Source organism: Narcine bancroftii, unplaced genomic scaffold (assembly GCF_036971445.1).
Source record: "Narcine bancroftii isolate sNarBan1 unplaced genomic scaffold, sNarBan1.hap1 Scaffold_254, whole genome shotgun sequence".
Lineage (NCBI taxonomy): Eukaryota > Metazoa > Chordata > Chondrichthyes > Torpediniformes > Narcinidae > Narcine > Narcine bancroftii.
In genome coordinates, this window is record NW_027211989.1 from 461,522 (window position 1) to 482,320 (window position 20,799).

At 56.7% G+C, this 20,799-nt stretch overlaps 1 protein-coding gene across 1 annotated transcript; it reads right to left on the reverse strand.

Moving 5' to 3' along the window:
* Positions 1-61: 61 nt before the first annotated feature.
* LOC138750756 (TBC1 domain family member 10B-like) lies at positions 62-20,223 on the reverse strand. Its single transcript, XM_069912877.1, has 9 exons — positions 18,823-20,223; positions 9,605-9,704; positions 8,206-8,313; positions 7,551-7,657; positions 6,468-6,582; positions 6,102-6,167; positions 3,169-3,358; positions 2,420-2,574; positions 62-1,633 (listed from the first exon to the last, which is right to left on the reverse strand). Exons 1-9 carry the CDS (start codon positions 20,127-20,129, stop codon positions 959-961), a joined length of 2,823 nt encoding a protein of 940 aa, XP_069768978.1. The 5' UTR covers positions 20,130-20,223; the 3' UTR covers positions 62-958.
* Between the last annotated feature and the right edge of the window lie 576 nt (positions 20,224-20,799).

Sequence of the window (20,799 nt, forward strand, 5' to 3'; positions counted from 1 at the left end):
GAATCCCACAACCCCCCCCCCCTCCTCCGCCCACTTCAAAATAATGGAGAGGACACAGGGGAATTTGGCAAGTCTTGTTAATTCGGACAATGGCTCCTGCAGCTCTACCCCCCTCTCCCCCCCGTTCCCCCTCATGTGCGGGGATGGGGTCAGGGAGGGGGAGGAATGCGGTTTCCAGAGACACAACGACAGCTTTGATGAAGCGCAAATGTAAACATTGAGATAACGGATGCACGCGCTGGGGAGGGGAGGAGGAAGGATTCCAGTGTGAGTCCACATTAAATAAGTTAGCAGCGCATTACATACAGGCGTATTTATAAGATGTGTAGGCTGTTGGTCCTTGAGGGGTTGTGGGGGAAGCAAGAGGGCCACGCGCACACACACACAGATCTCCCATCCACACCCCATTGTGCAGCTGGGTCAGGAGGCAGGAGTCGGGAAGGTGGGGGGCTTCTTGGAGAGAGGGGCAAGGGGTTACAGAGGGAGTTTCGGAGGAGGGGAAGAGGGTACAGAGGGAGATGGGAGTACAGAGGGAGATCAGGGGGAGAGGGATTACAGGTGGAGATTCAGGGGAGGGGGTACAGAGGGAGATCCGGGAGGAGGGGGAGAGGGGCAAGGAGGGGGATACAGATCTGGGGGGAGAGGCAAGGGAGGTACGGAGGGAGATACGGGAGAGGGGATGGAATTCACAGGGAAAATTCAAAGGGAGAGGTTGGACACATCCCCAACTGTGTGGGAGGAGGACAGATGAGGAGATGGGGTGGGGCGAGACAGGAATGCAGAACACAGCAGGGAGGCGGTTGATAGATTCTGTCCTTCGCCCTACTCTCCCCTATCTCCCCGTTCCCTCTCTCACCCGTCTCTATCCCTCCATCTCTCCCCTCTCTACCATTGGAACCAGTTCCCTAAAACACTACTCTCTCTACCCACCCCCCCCCCTCTCTTGACCTTATTCCCCTCAAAAGTACTGGTCCCTCATAAACCCCTTGGATACACCCTCACTGGCCCCATTCTCCTTGTTCCCCTCGCTCTTGGGTGGAACTCTTTTCCTCTCCCTCTCCTTTCTCTCCTTTCTCTCTTTCCTCTCCCTCTCCCGCTCCTGCTCCCTCTCCTTCCTCTCTGCCTCCTTCCTCTGCTTCTCCTCCTCCTTCCTCTGCCTCTCCGCCTCTTTCCTCTGCTTCTCCGTCTCCTTCCTCTGCTTCTCCGTCTCCTTCCTCTGCCTCTCTGCCTCCTTCTTCTCTCTTTCCCTCTCCCTCCGCTCCCTCTCTCTCTCCTTGCGGGGATCGCCAAAGGTGGCCAGGCTGGATGTGGGGGAAGGGAGGGGGGCGTGCAGCCCCTCGGAGACAACCAGGGCTCCAGGCTGTGGAGGGGTGAAGGGGAGTACAAGGCTGGCGATGGAGCCTCGGACCTCAGTCCCACGGCGGAGGCTGGCCAAACTGGCGGTGAGGCTCCGTAGGCTGGGGCTGGCGGCCAGCGGCGGGTTCAGCCGGCTCTCCTCCTCCAGGATGGCTCGGGCCCCATAGAGTCGGCGGGATGGTCGGTACTGCAGGTCACCACGCTCCTCGCACCAACGCTGCCGCTGCTTCCGAGTCTCGCGCTCGATCAGGGCCTCGGGGACGTTCAGGGAAATTACCTGAAGGGGATAGGGGAGAAAGAGAGATGGGAAGGAGAGAAAAAGGAGTGAGAAAGGGGAAGGAGAAAAAGGGAAAGAAAGAGGGGGAAGGGAGAGAGGGAAGGGGGAGAGAGAGAGGGTAAAGACAATCAAACACAGCAAACAGCAATTCCCTCCAGTCTAGGAAGGAACATCACTGCCCTTCCACCCTGGATAATCCTCCAACCTCTTCCCAGGAGATCCCCTCCATTCCTTCCTGGATGACCCCTCCACCCCTCCCCAGGTGTCTCTTTCTCCTCTCCCAACTCCCCAGGTGAGCCCCACTCTCCAGGTGATCCCTCCTCATCCCGGGTTGTCCCCTCCCCTCAACCGTGTTCAGCTCACTCTTCCCCCTAATTGTGTTGTGATCTTTCTTTCCCTTCATCACGTGATCACTGTTCCCTCTTTATCATGTGATTACTCTTCCCACCTCAACATTATCATGATCACATGCCCCTCTCCCCCAGTGACACCCCCTCTTCACCCTCAGGTGCCCCCTAGGATGCCATCCCATCTCTGGGTGCCCCCTCACATCGCTGACCAGCACGTCCTTGGAGAGACACTGCAGGGGCAGGCTGTGTAATCCCTCTATGGTCTCATACATTCCATCACCCCTCCCCATTCCCAGGTGCTCCCTCACCTTGCTGATCAGCAGGACCTTGTGTAGACATTGCAGGGACAGATTGCGCAACCACTCTACAGTTTCGGTCATGCCTCCTCCCCCCCCACTGCCAGGTGCCCCCCCACCCCTGGGTGACCCTCCCTCACCTCGCTAACCAGCACATCCTCGGGTAGACGCTGCAGGGGAAGACTGCGCAGCCGCTCCATGGTCTCATACATGCCCCCACAGTCGTGTAGACGCTCCTTGGAACCCAGGACATGGCGCAGGAGAACAAGACCCACTTTGAAGACCACCTTCACCCCTGCAGAGGAGCACAGGGTATGGAACAGCGCATCAGGTAGGGAGAGGGTCCCGGGGAGCAAGGGGGTCCTAGGGAGATAGGTCCTGGGAAGAGAGGGGAGGGGTAGGAGGAGAAGCAGGTCGCGGGATGCGGGGTGTGGGATCGACAGACAAATGTGGGGACAAGTGGGACCGGAGGACGGGGCTGGGGATGGGTGTGGGACCAGCAGACGGATCTGAGAAGTATGTGGGACTGATGGATGGGGGTGTGGGACTGGCAGAAGGATGTGGGGATGAGTGGGACCGGAGGATGGGGCTGGGGACGGGTGTGGGACCGGCAGATGGATCTGGGAAGGGTGTGGGACAGCTGGACGGGTGAGGGACTGGAGGACAAGTGTGGGAACAGTGTGGGGCCAGTGGACAGTTGTGGGGACTGGTGGACAGGTGTGTGGACAAGTGTGAGGATGTTGTGGGACCAGCGGACAGGGCTGGGGATGGGACCGGCAGATGGGTGTGGGACCAGCGGATGGATGCGGGGAAATGTGTGGAACCGGCGGACCAGTGTGGGGATGTGTGGTGATGGCGGATGCAGGCAGCGACAACCATGAGCCCTCACCATCGCAGAAAAACATGTCCCAGACACGGAGCACGGACGCCCAGGGCAGAGTACGGGCAAAGATGCACATGAACCACTCTGTCATGTAGAGGATTGGGTCGATTCGATGCTTCTTCAGGTGCCGGAAGGCAAGTGGTGACACTCGGCGCAGGAGGGCCGACAGGATCTCCCCGTCTAACTGGATTGCTTCCTGCAGAGCAGAGACAGGCACCATGGGTCACAGGAAGAGAAACAGATGGGCAAGGGGACACAGATGGGCAGATGAGTACAAGGACATAGACGTGCAGCGTGGGAGTGGGGATGGGGAACAGATGAGCAGATGGGCATGGGGACATAGACGGGCATCCTGGAGAGTGGCGATGTGGACGGGGAGTGGGGACGTAGATGGGGAAAGGGAACGGGGATGGTAAGAGGGGACAGGGACGAGGAGAGCAATGGGGAGTGGGGACAGGCGTAGGGATGGGGACAGGGAAAGGAGGGGTTGATGGGGATGGGGAGTGGGGATGTGGCAGGGAGTGGGGGATGGGTTGTGGGTCAGGGAATGGGGTTCAGGGAGTGGGGATGGGAAATGGCAGGTGGTGAGTGGGGGACAGGGAAGGGTTGTGGTCAGGGAGAGGGGACAGGGACGGGACTGGGAATGGAGACTGGGAGTGGGGACAGGGAGTGGGGACAGGGATGAGGATGGGGAGTGGGGACGAGAATGGAGATGGGGAACGGGGAGTGGGGGACAGGGAGTGGGGAAAGGGGTTTAGGGAATGGGGAGTGAGAGATAGGGGCCGGGAATGGGTGTGGGGATGGGGACAGGGAGGGAAGTGGGGGCTGGGAGTGAGGGGATAAGGAGTGGGGACAGGGAGTGGGAATGGTGACTTGGGACTGGGAGTGGAGACGGGGACTGGGAGTGGAGACAGGAACGGGGAGTCAGGACAGTGTTGTGGTGTGGGGACGGGAAGTGGGGCTGTGGATGGGGATGGGGAATGGAGACAGTGACCACAATAGCCAAGGGGATTAGGTCAGCGAGTGGGGACAGGGACAGGGAGTGGGAATGTGGATGAGGCGGGGATTGTGGATGGGTAGTGGTGAAGGGGAGTGGAGACGGGGATAGGGGATGGGACGTGAACGAGGACAGGGACTTGGGAATGCGAATGGAGACAGAGACGGGGAGTGGGGTCAGGGCGTGAGGAAAGGTAGAAAGGACGGGGAGTAGGAATGTGGACAGAGACTGGGAGTGGGGAAGGAGTTGTGCTGTGGTGACAGGGAGTGGGTAGGTGAGTGGGGGACTTGGAGGGGGACAGGAAGTGGGGACAGGGCGTTGGAGAGTGGTGATGGGGAGTGGCGACAGGGATGGAGACAGTGAGTGGCAACAGCCATGAGGTTTAGGACGGGGGATAGGGATGGGGAGTGGATACAGGGAGTGGGTCGGTGAGTGGGAGATTTGGAGGGGGACAGGAAGTGGGAACGTGGACGAGGAGTGGGGGTTGGGGAATGGCGATTGGGGAATGGAGATGGGGAGTGCGGACAGGGCGTGGGGATGGGGACGGGGTGAGGGGTCGATGCATGGGGTCATGGCATGGGGACAGTGTATAGGGAGTGGGGTAAGAGGACGGGCATGGTGATGGAGTGTGGGGACAGGGGTCGGTGAGTGGGACAGGGAACGGTAGTGGGGATGGAGAGCGGGGAAGGTGAATTTGAGAGGGGATGGGAAGTGGGGATCAGAGACGGGGAGTGGAGCAGGGTAGCGAAGACAAGAAGTGGAGAAGGAGAGCAATGACGGGGAACAGGGACAGGGAATTGGAGTGGGGATGCAGAGTAGGGAATGGGAGTGGGGATCAGGGATGGGGAGTGGGGACAGGAATGGGGAGTGGGGACAGGAATGGGGAGTGGGGACAGGAATGGGGAGTGGGGACAGGAATGGGGAGTGGGGACAGGAATGGGGAGTGGGGACAGGAATGGGGAATGGGGACAGGAATGGGGAGTGGGGACGGGGAGTGGGGACAGAGATAGGCAGTGGGTATGGGGTGCAGGGATGGGAAGCAGGGACTGTGAGTAGGAACAGGGAGTGAGGCAGGGATCGGGTGGGGACGGTGACAGGGAGTGGGGATGGGCAGTGGGGATGGGAAACAGGGACAATGAGCGGGACGGGGAGGGGGAGAGGAGTCAAGGATCGGGGGTGGAGACAGGGATGCGAACAAGTACGAGGAGTGGGGAAGGAGTTGTGGTGTGATGACAGGGAGTGGGGATAGGAACGGGGTGTGGTGACGGGGAGTGGGGACAAGAAGTGGGGAGGGGGGACCGGGAGATGGAAACGGGGATTGGGATCGGGGTCTGGGAGTGGGAACATGGACGAGGAAGGGGTGTGGAGATGGGGAGTGGGGTTATGGATAGGGCATAGGAATGGGGAGAGGGGACAGGAAGTGGGGACAAGGAACGGGGAGAGGAGATGGGGAGGGGACAGTGAGTGAGCCCGGGCACAGAGAGTGTGTTCGGGGAGTAGGGACGGGGCATGGGGACAGGGGATGGGGAGTGGTGACGGTCGTGGATGGGTAGTGGAAACAGGGAGTGGAGACAGGGATCGAAGAGTGGGGACGGGGACGCAAAAGGAGACGGGAGTAGGGACGGGGATGGGCATAAGGATGAGGAGCGGGGACAAGGAGTGTGGATGGTGAATGGGGACGGAGATGGGCAGTGGGGACAGGGTGTGGGGACGGGAAGTGGGGACTGTGAGTTGGAATGGGGATGGGTTGTGGTGATGGAGTGGGGAGGGGGTGTAGGGACAGATATAATTGGATCTGCGTTCTGTGGGATGCGCCCTCTAACAGATGTGTGCTCTGTGGGACGCACGATCTGTGGGACACACCCACTTTGCGAAGCGCCCTCTGTGGAATGCTTTAGTGAGCAGACGCACTCTGTAACGCTGCACCCTCCCCACTACTCACCAGCCCCGCGCTGTAGTAACCCGGCAGATACTTCTCACAGATCTGTACCAGGCACCAGAACGCTTGCTGCAGGCACAAAGACCGGCTGTCAGCTCTCAGGACCACCTCTTTACATCCACTCCATTCCCCTCCCCTTTCCCCTTACTTCCTCTCTCCATTCCCTCTCCTCTCCAACCCTCCCTGTTCCTCGACTGCCCCCTTCCCTCCCTGTTCTCCCCCGCCCCCTTCCCTCCCTGATCCCTGTCCCCCTCCCTGTTCCTCTCCCCCCCGTTTCCCTCTCTGTTCCTCGCTCCTCCCTGTTCCCCTCCCCTCCCTGTTCCCCTCCCCTCCCTGTTCCCACCCACCTTCCCTCCCCCACTCCCTCACCTCTGCTGGCATGTGCATTAAAAGTACGGCTGCCACAGGGGCCTGGGCCTGACAGTAGCCCTCCTCAGGCCGATACACGGTGTAGGCCTTCAGGATTCGGTACAGGTCCTGCTGCCTGCAACACGAGGGACGGGGTAGGGGTGGGGAGGGGAATGTGGGGGGGACGATTTGGTTGAGGGAGATAGGGGAGGGGGAGGCGTGGGGGTGGTGTGGGTGAGGTGGTGGGGGAGAGGGGTTGGGGATCGGTGAGGGGTTGGGGAAGGGTGAGGGGTTTGGTGGGGAGGGGGATAAAGTAGGGGATGGGGTGGGTGAGGGTAGCGAGATAGATGGGGAGGGGTTGGGGATGGGTGAGGGGGTGGGGAAGATTGAAAGATGTGGTGGGGTGGGGAATAAGGTAGGGGTTGGGTTGGGTGAGGGCAGAGGGTGGCGAGATGAATAGGGGAGGGGTTGGGGATGGGTGAGGGGGAGGCGTGGGGGTGGTGTGGGTGAGGCGATGGGGAGAGAGGTTGGGGATGGGTGAGGGGTGCGTTGGGGAGGGGGATAAGGTAGAGGATGGGTTGGGTGAGGGCAGAGGGTGGCGAGATGGATAGGGGAGGGGTTGGGGATGGGTGAGGGGGTGGGGAAGGTTGAGGGGTGCGGTGGGGAGGGGGATAATTTAGGGGATGTGTTGGGTGAGGGCAGAGGGTGGCAAGATGGATTGGGAGGAGTTGGGGATGGGTGAGGGGGGGAAAGAGGAGGAAAAGGGTGAGGGGCATAGGAGAGTGGTTGGGGAGAGGGTGAATGGGTGGGGAAGAGATGGAATAAAGGAGGGGGTTGGTATGGGTGGGGGAGAGTATGGAAAGGGGAAGGGGACATATTTGGGGGGAAGGTTCAGAGACAGATTATGACCATTTCACTCCCCCCACTACCCCTCTCTCACTCTCTCCTCCTCCTTTCCCTCCCCCTTTCTCCCCATCCTCTTTCCCATCCCCTCCCCCTCTATCCCCCTCTCCATTTCTCTCCCCCTCCCCATCCTCCCCTTTCCCTCACCCTCCACCCCCCTCTCCCTCCCATCCTCCCCCATCCCACCTTGTCGAGACCTACCCGTGACCACCCCTGAGAGCGAACATCTCGTGAAAGGGGAACTGCCGGTGCAGGTCCTTCTCGATGATGTCCAACCACTTGGGGTCTCCTGGCTGTCGATCCAACTCCTGGGGATAGGACAGGTCAGAATGTAAGGCCTGCGTCCCAGGGTCAGTCCCACCCTGGGACAGGTTGAGGAGTGGCGGGGATGGGGAGAGTGTGGTGAGGGAGGAGGGGGGACTGTGGGGGGAGGGGAGAAGGGGGCAGGGAAGAGAAGAGCTGGAGAAGGGGGAGGGGTGGACGGGATGAGGGGAGGGAAAGGGGTGGAAGGGAAGGGGTCAGGGAGAGGGCGAGGGGAGGTGGGGAGTGGGTTTAGGAAAGGAGAGGGGGTAGTGAATGTGAGGGGAAGAACAGTTGAGGCAGAGAAGAGGGGAGAGGAGGGAGAAATTGGAGGGAGGGTGTTGAGGGGAGAGGGGAAGGAAGTGGAGGGGAGGAGGGGAAGAAAAGAGAAGGGAGGGAAAGGAAGGGAGGGTAGGAGGGGAAAGAGAGGAGGAGGGAAGAAGGGGGAGGAGAGGGTGAGGGGAGGGGGAAGGAAAAGCAGACTGTCTCCCCGGAAGAGTGCTGGGGGTCCTGAACTCCCCTCTACCCCCAATGTGAGTTGGATTCTGGACCTCACCTCGAACTTGCCGGGGTTTTGCTCCATCAGCTGCTTGCTCCGAGACATTTGCTGCCAAGCTCGGGCCCGGAGAGAGGACGGGATTCCTTTCCGGCACCGCACTTTCACCTGAAACAGTGTCCAGAGAGGGAGGGTATGGTCAAACAGTGCAGAGACATTGTTCCTTCCCTCCATTCACTGTGTCCCACCCTTGACCCCCGAGCTCCCTCCATCCTGCTACCCACTCCCAACGTTCACCAGCTTCCCAGTCCCACCAAGGATTCACTTCCTGCCTCACCCACCCATGGGGGGGGAGGGGCAGGTTCAGAGAATGACCCCTTCCTCACCCCAAGGGTGCACACAGTTGGAACAGGTGGGTGGGGGGGGGGGGGGGGGAATCCTGCTATGGGGAGAGGAATGGAGTTGGAACACGAGGAGAGTGTTCCCCCATCTCACCCCTCCCCCCTCATTTGGCCCTGCTCTCTTGCTCCTCACGCTCCCCCTCTCTCCCCAACTCCCCTCCATCCCTCCCTCTCTCTTCCCTCCCCGCTTTCTCCCCTTCTCTCCTCCCTCACCCCCTTCCTCCTTCCCCCTCTCTCCTTTCCCTCTTATCTGTTCCTCTGTCCTCCTCCACTCTCCCCTCCTCCATTCTCTCTCCCAAATTTTACTTCATGACCCCCTGTGATTCCCCCCCCCCCACCTCTACCCCATCTCTCACTAAACTCTCTCCCTCCGCCCACCTCTCCAGGCCCTTCAGCCCTCGATATTGTGCTAACCTATATATGTCTCAAGAAAAAGTACTAAACCCTCCCTACCCTGTAACCTTCTATTTTCCTTCTGTCCGTGCGTCTGTCAAAGAGTCTCTTAAATGCCCCCAATGTTCCAGCTCCACCACTATCCGCAACAAGGCATTCTAGGCCCCCACAACTCTCTGTATAAAAAAATTACCACTGACGTCTCCCCTAAACGTCCCTCCCTTCACTTTGCTGGTGTTTGCTGATCCCGCCCTGGGAAACAGGTGCTGACTCTCCACCCTATCGATGCCTCTCAGAATCTTGTCGACCTCTATCAAATCTCCTCTCATCCTTCTACTCTCCAAAAAGGCTCTGTGAACTTTGCCTTGTGAGACTTGTTTCCCAATCCAGGCAATGTCCTGGTCAATCTCCTCTGCCCTCTCTGCACATCCATCCTGTAATGAGGTGACCAGAACTGAACACAATACTCTGTCTGGTCTCTCCAAAGATTTGTAGAGCTGCAACATGACCTTTGGACTCAATCCCCCGACTAATGAAGCTTGGCATCCCATCGGCCTTCATAACTATCCTATCAACCTGCGCAATGAACTTGTGAGATGTATGGATTTAGGGCAACCTTGAGCATCCCCTTCTCTCACTCTCCCCTCCCTCTCCATTCCTCTCACCTTGTCGAATCTCCGTGCCAGCCACTTGTCCCAACGAGATAGCATTTCCAGCCACTTCAGTTCCCTCAAGCGAGCGACGTCCACCGGAATCGCACTTTCCCTGAAACACACAGGCATCCATCATCAGGAGTCTGTAACCCAACAGGGGAGAGGGAGCTTCACTCTGTGTCCCACCTCGTGAGTGTATGAAGGGACGAGAGAGAGGGAACTTCACTCTGCGTTCCACACAGGAATGTGTGATGGGACGGGGGGGGAGAGGAAACTTTCTCTGTGCCCTACCCCAGGAGTGTGTGACGGGACGGGGGAGAGGGAGCTTCTCTCTCTGTCCGACCCAGGGAGTGTGTGATAGGATGGGAGAGAGAAGCTTCACTCTGTGTCCCACCCCAGGAGTGTGTGACGGCACAGGGGAGAGGGAGCTTCACTCTATGTCCCAGTCCAGAAGTGCGTGACAGGACGGGGGAGAAGGGGCTTCACTCTGTGTATGTACTCGCTGGAATTCAGAAGAATGAGAGAGGATCTTGGACAAACATTTCAAACTATGGAAGGGAGGGAAAAGATATAACCAGGGAGATTGTTTCCACTGGCAGGTGAGGCGGGATCAGGTGTACGCAACCTCGAGATGCCTATATTAACTCTATCTCCCTCATAATTTTAAATCCCTCGATCAAATCTCCCCTCATTGTTCTACGCTTCAAGGAATAAAGTCCTCACCTGTTTAACTTTTCCCTGTAACTCAGTTCCTGAAGTCCGGGCAACGTCCTAGTAAATCTTCTCTGCATCTTTCTATCTTATTGATATCTTTCCTGTAGTTCGGTGACCAAAACTGCACACAATGCTCCAAATTTGGCCTCACCAATCTTTTACACAACTTAACATAACATCTCAAATCCTGCACACAATACTTTGATGTGAGCATTCTGGGATAGCACAGACATGAGGGTTGATGGGCCTATCTCGTGCTGCATGAGGTCTGACACAACAGTCAATAAGCTGGGTAAAGGAAGCAGGACACGCTGTCCACACCACCCCCACCTCCTCTCCACAGAACCTGGCTTTGTGCCAGATAGTCACAGGACATCGCTCACTGATGCCTTTGTCAGGGTCGACAAGGGAGATCGCTCTATCTCTGGGAGCGGCTCGGAGATGTCGTAGGCAGGAACAACACTTTGGAGCGGGGGGCAGGGGGAACAACCCTACACCCCTCCCTGTCTCTGAAACCCCCTCCAGTCCCCTACACCCCTCCCTGTCTCTGTAATCCCCTCCAGTCCCCTACACTACACCCTGTCTCTGCAACCCCCTCCAGTTCCCTACAGCCCTCCCTGTCACTGAAACCCCCTCCAGTCCCCAACAACCCTCTGTCTCTGTAACGCCCTCCAGTCCCCTACACTCCTTGTTGTCTCTGTAACCCCCTACAGTCTCCTATACCCCTCCCTGTCTCTGTAATCCCCTCCAGTCTCCTACAACCCTCCCTGTCTCTGTAACCCACTCCGGTCCCCTCCAACCCTCCCTGTCTCTGTAACTCCCTCTGGTCCCCTACACTACACCCTGTCTCTGTAACCCCCTCCAGTTCCCTACGGCCCTCTCTGTCGCTGTAACCCCCTCCAGTCCCCAACAACCCTCTGTCTCTGTAACCCCCTACAGTCCCCTACACGCCTCCCTGTCTCAGTAACCCCCTCAGACCCTTACACCTCTCTGAGATGAAGAGGGGAGGGCAGGGGGAGGGGGAAGAGGCAGAAGGGGGAGGGAGGGAGAGGGAGCTTGGCATCACACACAAGGACAGTGGTTAGGACCCTGACCCCTGCCACGGATACAGACCCCGTCTCAGAGGGGACCCTCACCTGGATGCAGACACCCATCCCAGAGGAGGCCCTGACCCTGCCCAGAGGACAGACCCCTGTGCCCAGGATCCTCACCGTGATGTAAAGCCCCGTACCCATGATCTGATCCCTTCTGGGACACGGACACTGCTTCATGCAGGGTCAAACCAAGGCATCCTACAAATCTGGATAACAATGTGGTGAATTGGATCAGCAAGTTCGCAGATGACACTAAGATTGGAGATGTTGTGGAGACAGAGGAAGGTTTTCAAAGTTTGTAGAGGGATCTGGACAAGCTGGAAAAATGGCGGATGGAGTTTAATGCAGACAAGTGTTAGGTGTTGCATTTTGCATGGACAAACCAAGAAAGACATACATGGTAAATGATCGGGCACTGAAGAGTGGGCTGGAACAGAGGGATCTGGGAATACACAGTTTTAGTCACCGAACTACAGAAAAGATCTCAATAAGATAGAAAGATGCAGAGAAGATTTACTAGGATGTTGCCCAGATTTTTGAGAAAATCTCAGATCAGACAGACAAGGGAGAGACTGTGGATGTCATGTATTTGGATTTTCAAAAGGCCTTCAATAAGGCCACACAAGTTGCTGTTTAATAAGATGAGTGGCCATGGAATTACAAGAAGGATATTAGATTGGGTGGAGTATTGGCTGATAGGCAGAAAGGGTGGGAATAAAGGGATCCTGTTCCGGTCAGTTGCTGGCGATTAGTGGTGTTCTGCAAGGGTCGATGTTGGGGCTGCTTCTTTTTACAATGGATACCGATGATTTAGATTATGGATTGAGCAGTTCTGTGGTGAAGTATGCAGACGACACCAAGAGAGGTGTGGAGGAGGAAGTGTTGAAGAAACTGAGAGAGACTTGGACGGCTTAGGAGAGTGGGCAAAGAACTGGCTGATGAGATACAATGTGGAGAAATGTGCGGTTGGACATTCTGGATGAGGAAATAAACAGGCAGATTATTATTTGGATGGGGAGAAAATTCAAACTTGGGAAGGGTAGAGGGATTTGGGGGTCCTCGTGCAAGATAACATAAAGGTGAACCACCAGGTTGGATCGGCAGTAAAGAAAGCGAATGCTTTGTTGGCGTTCATTTCAAGGGGAATAGTGTAGAAGAGTAAAGAGGTGTTGATGAGGCTCTATGGGGCAATAGGGAGACCTCATTTGGAGAACTGGGTGCAGTTTTGAGCCTCTTATCTTAGAAGGGATGTAATGATGTTGGAGAGAGTCCAGAGAAGATTTACCAGGATGATTACGAGGAATGTACGAGGAACATTTATCGGCTCATGGATTGTATTCATTGGAGTCGAGAAGAACGAGAAGGGATCTCATCGAGAGATTTCGAAGGCCAAAAGGATTGGACAGAGTTGATGTGAATAAGATGGGTGGATGAATCCAGGACTAGAGGGCAAGGTCTTAGAATGAGAAGGGACCCGTTTAAAACAGAGACGAGGAGAAATTTCTTTAGCCGGAGGGTCGTGGATTTGTGGAATTCATTGCCACATACGATTGTGGAGGTCGGATCACTGGGGGAGATTGATCGGAATCTAATGAGTCAGGGGATCGAGGGATATGGAGAAAAAGCCGGAACTTGGAACTAGAGGTGAGAACAGTTTAGCACAGCAGACTCGATGGGCTGAATGGCCTACTTCTGTTCCTTTATCTTGTGATCTTGTGACTTCAGGAACTGAGTTACAGGGAAAGATTAAACAGGTTCAGACTTTATTCCCTGGAGCGTAGAAGAATGAGGGGAGATTTGATCGAGATGTTTAAAATTGAGGGTGAGTGAGAAACAAACGAAAGGACATGGGTTAAGGGTGAAAGGGGAAAGGTTCAGGAGGAACATAAGGGGAGAACAGAGAGTGGTGGGAGTGTGGAATGAGCTTCCAGCTGAGGTGGTGAATGCAGGCTCAACATTTAAGAAGAATTTGGACAGGTACATGGATGGGCGAGGTATCAGGGCTATGGACTGGGCACAGCTCTGTTGGATCAGGAAGAATAATAGTTTGGCACAGACCAGAAGGGCCAAAGGGGCCTGTTTCTCAGATGTAATATTCTATGGTTCTATCTCCTGCGGTTAGAGGCAAGAAGGTGATGCACGGGAAGGGAGGTGTGGACGAGGGAGTCAGGGAGAGAGCGGTCCTTGCAGAAGGGGAGAGGGTAAGAGAAGATGTATCTGGTGATGGGATATCGTAATTGGTGGCGGAAATAGTGGAGGGGATGTGTTGGACACAAAGACTGGGGGAGGGATAGGGAAAGAGAGAGAATGGGGCAAACACAACCGGAAAAGTCGATATTAATGCCATCTAAGGTTGGGGGGAGCCCAGACAGAAGATGAGATGTTCTTCCTCCAATTTGCAGGTGATCTCAGTCTGGCAGTGGGAGACCATGAACAGACATGTCAGCAAGGGAATGGGATGAGGAATTGAAATGGACAGCCACTGAGAGGTCCATGTTATTGCAGCGGACAGAACTGAGGTGTTCGGCGAAGCAATCTCCCAGTCTGTGACCCATCTGGATCCATTCTTCACACCCCCACCCCAATGAAAGGAGGCTACAACAGGACACATCGAGGTACTGCAGAAGGTGCATGAGACACTGGGCTTGTTGGGCTGGGTGTCAAGTGTGAGAGCAAGGCAATTATGACACAGCTATATAAATCGTTGGTGAGTCAATCTTTAGAGCACCGCACGAAGCCCAGGTCAGTGATTTGCAGGAAAGATGTGGAGGAGAGGAGGGAGGAAGGGATAGGGGAAGGAGGAGGGAGGGAGGGGCAGGGGAGGAGTGAAGAAGGGGTAGGAGGTCACAGGTCTATACGGGTGGGATGGTAGCTGACAAAGAAGATGAGGTGATGGGGGAATGAGCGGCTCTCTGTAGAGAGAAGGGGGCGGGGAGCGGAGGAGACAGAGGAATGGGGAAGAGAGAGACTCAGGTGGAGGAGGTTAATTGGAACCATTGAAGTCAATGTTGGAGTGAGCCCAGAGGGAATATTATATCAAACATACAGAAATGTTGGAGGAACTCAGCCCATCTCACAGAAGGTAAAAATATCACCGATATTTTGGGCCTGAGCCCTTCCTCAAGGTACCTACAGGCCCAAAACGTTGGTTCGATATCTTTACCTCCTAAGGACACTGTGAGACAGGCTGAGTCCCCCCAGTATTTCTGTGTTTCCAAGTACAAACACAAAGCGACAGTTTCATTTTCACAGAATATTGGACCATAAGTGGGTCATTCGGCCTATGAGTCCGAACATCCCATTAACCTACACCTCTCCCCCCCCACCCCCCTAACCGAACGTTTCCAACAGTGGGAGGAAACCAGGGTGCCCAGGGAAAACCTACACAGACATGTCTGTAAGGTCAAACTCCTTACAAACAGTGCGGGATTTGAACCCGGATCGCTGGCACTGACACAGCGTTGTGCTGACTGTGCCGCCCACCTGCGATAGCAGGGGAAACAGATGCAGCATCGGGGTGGCTGGGGCTTCGAGACTTGACCCACGAAGAAGGGGGTGGAGGGACACGAATGGAACACCAGCAAAGATCTCATTTAATTTATGGCAACCTGTACAACACAAACACACAAGCCTAAATCCCTCAAGGTCACCAGGTTGATAGGATTGTTAAGAAGGCCTGTGGGATTCTGGGCTTCATTAGTCGGGGACTGAGTTCAAGAGTCGAGAGGTCACGCTACAACTCTACAAATCTCTGGTGAGCCCACACTTGGAGAATTGCGTTCAGTTCTGGTCACCTCATTACAGGAAGGATGTGGAAGCTCTAGAGAGGGGGCAGAGGAGATTCACCAGGACGTTGACTGCATCAAGAAACAAGTCTTTATGAGACAAGGTTCGCAGAGCTGGGGCTTTTCTCTTTGGAGCGTAGAAGGGTGAGAGGAGGTCAGTTGACAAGATTCTGAGGGGTATCAATAGGGTGGACAGTCAGTGCCTGTTTCCCATGGTAGGATCAGCAAACACCAAAGGACGTGTGTACAAAGTGGAGGGAGGGAAGTTTAGGGGACGTCAGGGGTAAGTTTGTTTTTTACACAGAGAGTTGTGGGGGCCTGGAATGCCTTGTCGGGGATGGTAGTGGAGGCTAGAATAGTGGGGGCATTTAAGAGACTCTTCGACAGACACACGGATGGAACAAAAATTGAGGGTTACGAGTAGGTAGGGTTTGTACTTCTTTTTTAAGGAATACATGGGGCAGCACAACATCGAGGGCCAAAGGGCCTGGACTGTGCAGTAGTGTTTATGAAGGCCGATTTGGTGTGTGATGAGTTCTTTGTAGCTTGAATTACATCTTTCAGACGGAGTGTGTTCAATGTGCTTTCCAACAGAGTCTGAGGACATAGAGGCTGACACTCCGTTGACCTTCAACAGCATGGCAGTGGGGATACTTTAGTGACTGGGTGCATCGCAGGCCTGGATTGGAGATTCGAGTGTCTCGGGGACACCAGGAGGATGCGGTGGGGGTAGCAAGCTACCTCTGTCCCACCCCAGATGGGCCCTGTCATGGACGTCAGTTGCCCTTTCATCACAGACATCAAACACGGCCCACTGCCCCAGGAAGGCAGCCAACACCAAGAACCTCACTATCAATGCGTGTTACATTTTGGAAGGATAAACTAAGGTAGGACATCCACAGTGAACAGTCGGGCACTGAAGAATGTGGTAGAATAAAGGGATCTGGGAATACAGATACATAATTATCTGAAAGTGGCATCACAGGTGGACAGGGTTGTAAAGAGAGACTTTGGCACATTGGCCTTCATAAATCAAAGTATTAAGTACAGGAGTTGGGATGTTATGGTGAAGTCATTGATGAGGCCAATTTTGGAGAATTGTGTGCAGTTTTGGTCGCTGAACTACAGGAAAGATCTCAGTAAGATAGAAAGATGCAGAGAAGATTTACTAGGATGTTGGCTGGACTACAGTGACTGAGTTACAGGGAAAGGTTAAACAGGTTGGGACTTTATTCCCTGGAGTGTAGAAGAATGAGGGGAGATTTGATGGAGGGGTTTAAAATTATGAGAGGGACAGAGAGAGTAAATGTAAGTCGGCTTTTCTCACTGAGGGGAGGGGAGATCCAAACCAGAGGACATGGGTTAAGGATGAAAAGGGAAAAGTTTAGGGTGAACATCTTCACACAGAGCGCGGTGGGGGTGAGGAACGAGCTGAGGTGGTGAATACAGGTTCAACGTTAACATTGAAGAGGAATTTGGACGGGTACATGGATGGGAGGGGTATGGACTTGGGGCAGGTCAGTGGGACAGGGCAGGAGAATGGTCCAGGACAGACTAAAAAGGCTGAATGGTCTGTTTCTGTGCTGCAATGTTCTAAGGTTCTGTGGACAACAGCTTGTATTCTGTCTGGTACCTGCAGCATCAATATCAACCTCTAGCTGCTATTACCCCTGCAATCCTCCATCTCATTCTCTTTCTCCCACCCCCCCATTGTCTCCCATTCTCCAACTCCCCCTTCCAAAGAGAGCCACCCCTCCCATCACTTCAGTCTCTTTCTCCTACCTTCCTGCCTGTATCCACCTGTGACCTACTCCTGCCCCTTCTTCTCCTCCTCCCCTTCCCCTTCTTCCCTCCTCTCCTCCTCTACCCTTTGCTCACTCCTCTCCTCCCCAGCCGCTTCCTCCCTTCTGCTGTCCTCCTCCTCCTCTACTTCCTCCCCTTCCTCCCTCCTTGCCTGCCTGTTTCTCTCTTCTCCTCCCCTGCCCCTTTCTCCCACCTCTCCTCCCCTGCTCCTCCTTCCCTCCTACCCCTCCCTCCTCTCCTCCTCCCCTGCCCTTTCCTTCCTCTCTTGCCTCTTTCTCCTCCTACCCCGCTCCTCCCTCCCTTCCCCCCTCCTCCTCCTCCACCCCTTCCACCCTCTCCTCCTCCCCTTCCCCCCTCACCCCTTCCTCCTTCCTCCCAATTCTCCCCCACTTTTCAGTCAGGTGCCTGCCTACATTTTGCTCGTACCCCAACGCAGGGCCTAGACCCAAAATGCAGTTACCCTTTACTTCCTGTAGATGCTGTGTGATTTGCTGAGTTCCTCCCTGCCTGAGTTTTACTCCAGAACCCCAACGGCTGCAGGTTTTCCTGTTTAACCCCAACGCCTGCAGGCTTTCCTGTTTAACCCCAATGTCAGATCTCACTGCAGCTGTAAATATTTCTTTATCTCCCCTATTAAATTGATCATCTATTTTGCAGCCTGGTGGTAATGCAATCGACACTGTTTCAGAGGGTATCTTACACACCCCTCCTTTCCTCCCTCCTCTCCCAGCCCCTTCCTCCCTCCTTCCCCAGCCCCTTTCTCCCTCCTCCCCCAGCCCCTTCCTCCCTCCTCTCCTCCTCCCCTTGCCCCTTCCTCCCTCCTCTCCTCGCCCCTTCCTCCCTCCTCTCCTCGCCCCTTCCTCCCTCCTCCTCCCCTTGCCCCTTCCTCCCTCCTCTCCTCCCCCAGCCACATCCTCCCTCCTCTCCTCCTCCCCTGCCCCCTTTTTACTACAATCACAGTGTTTGCAGACTTTCATGTTTCATCTCAAAGTTCCCAATCAGGGAGGCAAGTGAGAGACCACGGACATGGGTTCAAGGTCAGTTTCTTACCCCCCTCTTGAACTCTTGTCACCCTGTGCTCTATTTTCACCCCTCCCTCCATCACTCTGCACTGGGTCTCACTTCCCGTACTAGTTACAGGATGCATCACTGGTGTGCTCGCAAAACAACTTCTGACCTTGGACTGTGATATGGGTGGCAGAAACCCCTTACCCCTCCCAGCCTCTGCACTCTCCATCTGCCTTATTACCCATTCATTCTCCCCTACTCTCCCTCCCCCTTGCCCTACTGCCCATTTCCTCTCTCTCCATCTCCCTTCCCCACAACCCTGCTCGCCCCCCTCCCCTTCGCTCCATCTTTCTGCCCTCCCTTCCCCTCTGCCCTGCCCCAACCTACTCCCCATCTCCACCACCCCCATCTTTCCTCTCCCCGCCCCTGCCTCCTCCCCATTACACTCCCCATCTCCCCCCAATGCCTCCTCACCTCTGTATCTCCTCTTGCACCTCTCTACTCCCCCATCTACTGCTCAAATTTTCCCTCCCAACCCTATCCTACTCACAGCACTTTCCTGCCTACCCAAACCCCCATCTCCCCCCTCCCTGCCCCCAATCACCTCCCCACCCACTGCCCCCTCACCCAAGTCTCCCCCTTCCCCCTACCTCTTTGCCCCATCTCTACATTTCTGCCCCAGTCCACCTCCCCACCCCCTCCAATTTCCCTCCCTCTCCCCATTTCCCCGCTCCCTGCCCCACAATCCCCATCTCCCTCCCACCGCCCTAGCCCTCATCCAGCCCAACCACACACCCACCCCACCCCCTGCCCCGGGGGTACTCACAGCCCGCTGGAGAACTGCCCGCCACCAAGGAAGCCATACTTGTCAGTCCTCTGGCCGGAAACAGTGCTGCCATTCACCTCAGAGTCGGACCCCACTGAGCTGGCGTCTCCAGGGAAGAGTGACTCCATTGTGCCATACATGGAGGCTGATTCGAGGGGGCCGCAGGTCGAGTCTGCCACGGAGATAGTGTCCGGTGCAGGGTGGGGGAGGGGATGCTGGGACAAAAGGGGGGCAGGGGACAGAGGGGGGACCCCAGCGTGCAGGGGTCCAGCCCCCTGGCACTGGTCCGGAGGTACGCTAGCTAGCGTGCGCTTCGCATGCACGCTACACGGAGTGTGGTCTGTGTGTACAATGCGCGGGATGGGGTCTGCGAGCTCACTCTCTGGGATGGGGTCTGCATGCACGCTCCCCAGTGCAGGTTCCTTGTGCACACTGCTTGGCGTGGGGTCTGTGTGCACAATGCACGGGATGGGGTCTGCATGTACATTCCCTGCAGTGGAATCTGTGTGCATGCTGCCCGGTGTGGGGTCCACGTACACGGTCCCTGGAGTGAGGTCCGTGTGCACAATGCGCGGGATGGGGTCTGCATGTACACTCCCTGGAGTAGAGTCTGTGTGCACGCTGCCCGGCGTGGGGTCCGCATACACAGTCCCTGGAGTGAGTTCCGTGTGCACGATGTCCGGCGTGGGGTCCGTGTGCACCAAGTCCGGCGTGGGGTCCGCGTGCACAAAGTCCAGCGTGGAGTCCGCGAGCACGAAGTCCAGCGTGGAGTCCGCGTGCACGAAGTCCAGCGTGGAGTCCGCGTGCACGAAATCCAGCATGAAGTCCGCGTGCACGAAGTCCGGCGTGGGGTCCGCGTGCACGATGTTCGGTGTGGGGTCCGCGTGCACCCTCCCTGGCGTTTGGTCCTCGTGCACGCTCCCCGGAGTGGGATGCGCGTGCATGCTTCCTGTGCATTGGTGCTCGCTCCCGCCGCTCGTGCGCGTCCGATCACGCGCGCCTCCGGACTGCACCTGAGCGCTGAGGGCCTGGAGGGCGCTCCCCGGACGCCCGTGCGCGCCCCCAGACTGCATTTGAGCGCTGAGGGCCTGGCGCGCGCTCCCCGGACGCCCGTGCGCGCCCCCGGACTGCATCTGAGCGCTGAGGGCCTGGCGCGCGCTCCCCGGACGCCCGTGCGCGCCCCCGGACTGCATCTGAGCACTGAGGGCCTGGCGCGCGTTCCCAACGCTAACGGGCCCGTCAGGCGCGCGGTCGGGGCCCGGGGCGGGAGCGGGGGCGCGAGGCACGGGCCCGGGGGTACAGGCCATGGGGAGGCGCCGAGTCCGGGCGGCGGTGGCGGCTAACGGCCGACGCTCGCTTCTCCCATCGCCGACCAATGGGAGGGCCGGGCGGGCCGGTCACATGGGGCGGATCGCTGCTATCCGCCAATGGGCTGCGGCCGGAGGGGGCAGCCGATGCCCTCGGTCGACGTCACGGCGTTCGGCGGTGGCCGGTGTTGTGACGTCAGCGCGTCCCTCACTCATCTCCTGGCTACGTGACGTCAACGCGTGCACACGCCAAATTCAATGCGTTCACTCGTCTATCTGGGATGCGTGACGTCAGAGCGTACGCATGCGCATTCCGCGCCAAGGAAAGGAGAGACCGACGGGCATGCGCGGACCTCAAGAACCGGTGTTGGTGCCATTTAAAGGGGCCGCTCCCGGAAGGGTCCGCTGGCTGATTCCCTGGCTCGCAGCTTGCAAACACCCCGGGACACCGAGTGAAGTTCCCTTCACTGCACGTTCCCAACGTGGCCTAAACCACAGGGAGACCTGGGACCGTTCAGAGCGCTCTTGGTGTGGGATCTTTGGCTTGGCTTCGCGGACGAAGATTTATGGAGGGGGTAAATGTCCACGTCAGCTGCAGGCTCGTTTGTGGCTGACAAGTCCGATGCGGGACAGGCAGACACGGTTGCAGCGGTTGCAGGGGAAAATTGGT

Excerpts from the sequence above, each read along its gene's own strand:
- LOC138750756 (XM_069912877.1), bottom strand. The coding sequence starts at position 20,129 with ATGGCCTGTACCCCCGGGCCCGTGCCTCGCGCCCCCGCTCCCGCCCCG. Across the intron at positions 9,705-18,822 it reads GGGCAGTTCTCCAGCGGGCT|GGAAAGTGCGATTCCGGTGG; the intron begins GTGAGTACCCCC and ends TGTGTGTTTCAG. Across the intron at positions 6,168-6,467 it reads TAATGCACATGCCAGCAGAG|CAAGCGTTCTGGTGCCTGGT; the intron begins GTGAGGGAGTGG and ends TTGTGCCTGCAG.